The 1,146-nt window shown below is 68.5% G+C and overlaps 2 protein-coding genes across 2 annotated transcripts in view; one reads left to right on the top strand and one right to left on the bottom strand.

The window, feature by feature from the left end:
- Positions 1 to 447, bottom strand: part of THOC3 (THO complex 3) — an 18,058-nt gene extending 17,611 nt beyond the window's left edge. Inside the window, exon 1 of the mRNA XM_034778490.1 lies at positions 211 to 447. Coding sequence (XP_034634381.1) covers positions 211 to 393 — 183 coding nt within the window. The 5' untranslated portion in view covers positions 394 to 447. The remainder of the gene's footprint in view (positions 1 to 210) is intronic.
- Positions 448 to 542: 95 nt separating this feature from the next.
- The window catches only part of SIMC1 (SUMO interacting motifs containing 1), a 12,984-nt gene continuing 12,380 nt past the window's right edge, over positions 543 to 1,146 (top strand). The window contains exon 1 of the mRNA XM_034778486.1: positions 543 to 924. Within this exon, the coding sequence (XP_034634377.1) occupies positions 883 to 924 (42 nt within the window). The 5' untranslated portion in view covers positions 543 to 882. The remainder of the gene's footprint in view (positions 925 to 1,146) is intronic.

Here is a 1,146-nt window from a genome sequence, read left to right as displayed (position 1 = left end):
GGGGGGGGCAGAGCGCGAGGGGAGGGGAACAGGGGAGGGGGGCAGAGCGCGGGGGGGGCGGTCTGAGCGCGGGGGGGGGCTTCCCCTGCGACATGAGCCCAGCCCGCTGCTGGCAGCCCCCTTCGCCTACCCCGCGGGACGGGGGACGGGCCAGAGGCGGGTGCCTGGGAGCGCAGAGCGGATGGGGACCCCCCGGGCCCGCCCGCTCACCAGCCGGTCCTTCTCCAGCACGAAGACACTCGCCGTCTTGTCGAAGGAGCCCGAGGCGAGCCGGCGGCCGCAGCAGCTCCACGCCACCGAGTGCACCTTGGCCCCGTGCGCCGGGAACTCGCGGCTCCGCGTGTTGGCCCGGAACAGCTCCTGCATGGCGAGCACGTACGGGGAGAGCGCCATGGCAACCGGGCGGCCGGGGCCCGGCGACCACTTCCGGGGCAGAGGCCCAAGGGCGGCGCTTCCGCTTCCGGGGCGCCGCTGTCGCTACGTACGTCCGGGGCGAGGGTCACTGGCCGGAAGGGAAGGGAAGGGGCGCCCCGTGGATCTGCTGCCGCAGGCGGGGGGACGGGCCCGGCGGCTGCGCGGGGTCCGCTCCCGTGGGGTGGGGGCACGTTCCCGGGGTGCGGGGTCCGGCTCTGGGCTCCAGCGCGGAATCCCAGCCCCGGGAGCAGGCGGGGGTTGCCCGGCTCTCCCACGGCCACGGAGCGAGCCCGGGAGGGGTGCAGCTCCCCCGCCCCCCATTTCCCCTGCGGCAGTCCTGGGGGGCTGCAGGCCCCATGCACGGGGGGGGCGGGCGGGACTGGGGACCGAATGCACCTGAACAATAGCTCCAGAAAGCGGCACACGCCAGCAGATACCCACCGCCTGGGGAGCTAAAGGAGGTTCGGGATGTTGCCGGCATCTTGTTTGCTGCCTGGCATGTGTCTACAGGCCAGAAAGCTGGTTTGGTTTTACTAAGACTTTTCTGTTCCTAACTAGAGAAGGAATTCTGCCGCTCTGATTAGGCCGCCACTGGAGTATTGGGTCCAGCTCTGGGTGCCACATTTCAGGAAGGATGTGGACAAATTGGAGAAAGTCCAGAGAAGAGCAACAAAAATGATTAAAGGTCTAGAAAACATGAGCTATGAGGGAAGATTGAAAAAAATGGGTTTG

The sequence above is a fragment of the Trachemys scripta genome, chromosome 8, assembly GCF_013100865.1.
Source record: "Trachemys scripta elegans isolate TJP31775 chromosome 8, CAS_Tse_1.0, whole genome shotgun sequence".
Classification (NCBI taxonomy): Eukaryota; Metazoa; Chordata; order Testudines; family Emydidae; genus Trachemys; species Trachemys scripta.
The sequence above is the reverse complement of the archived record's forward strand: the minus strand, read 5'-3'. Positions and strand labels throughout refer to the sequence as shown.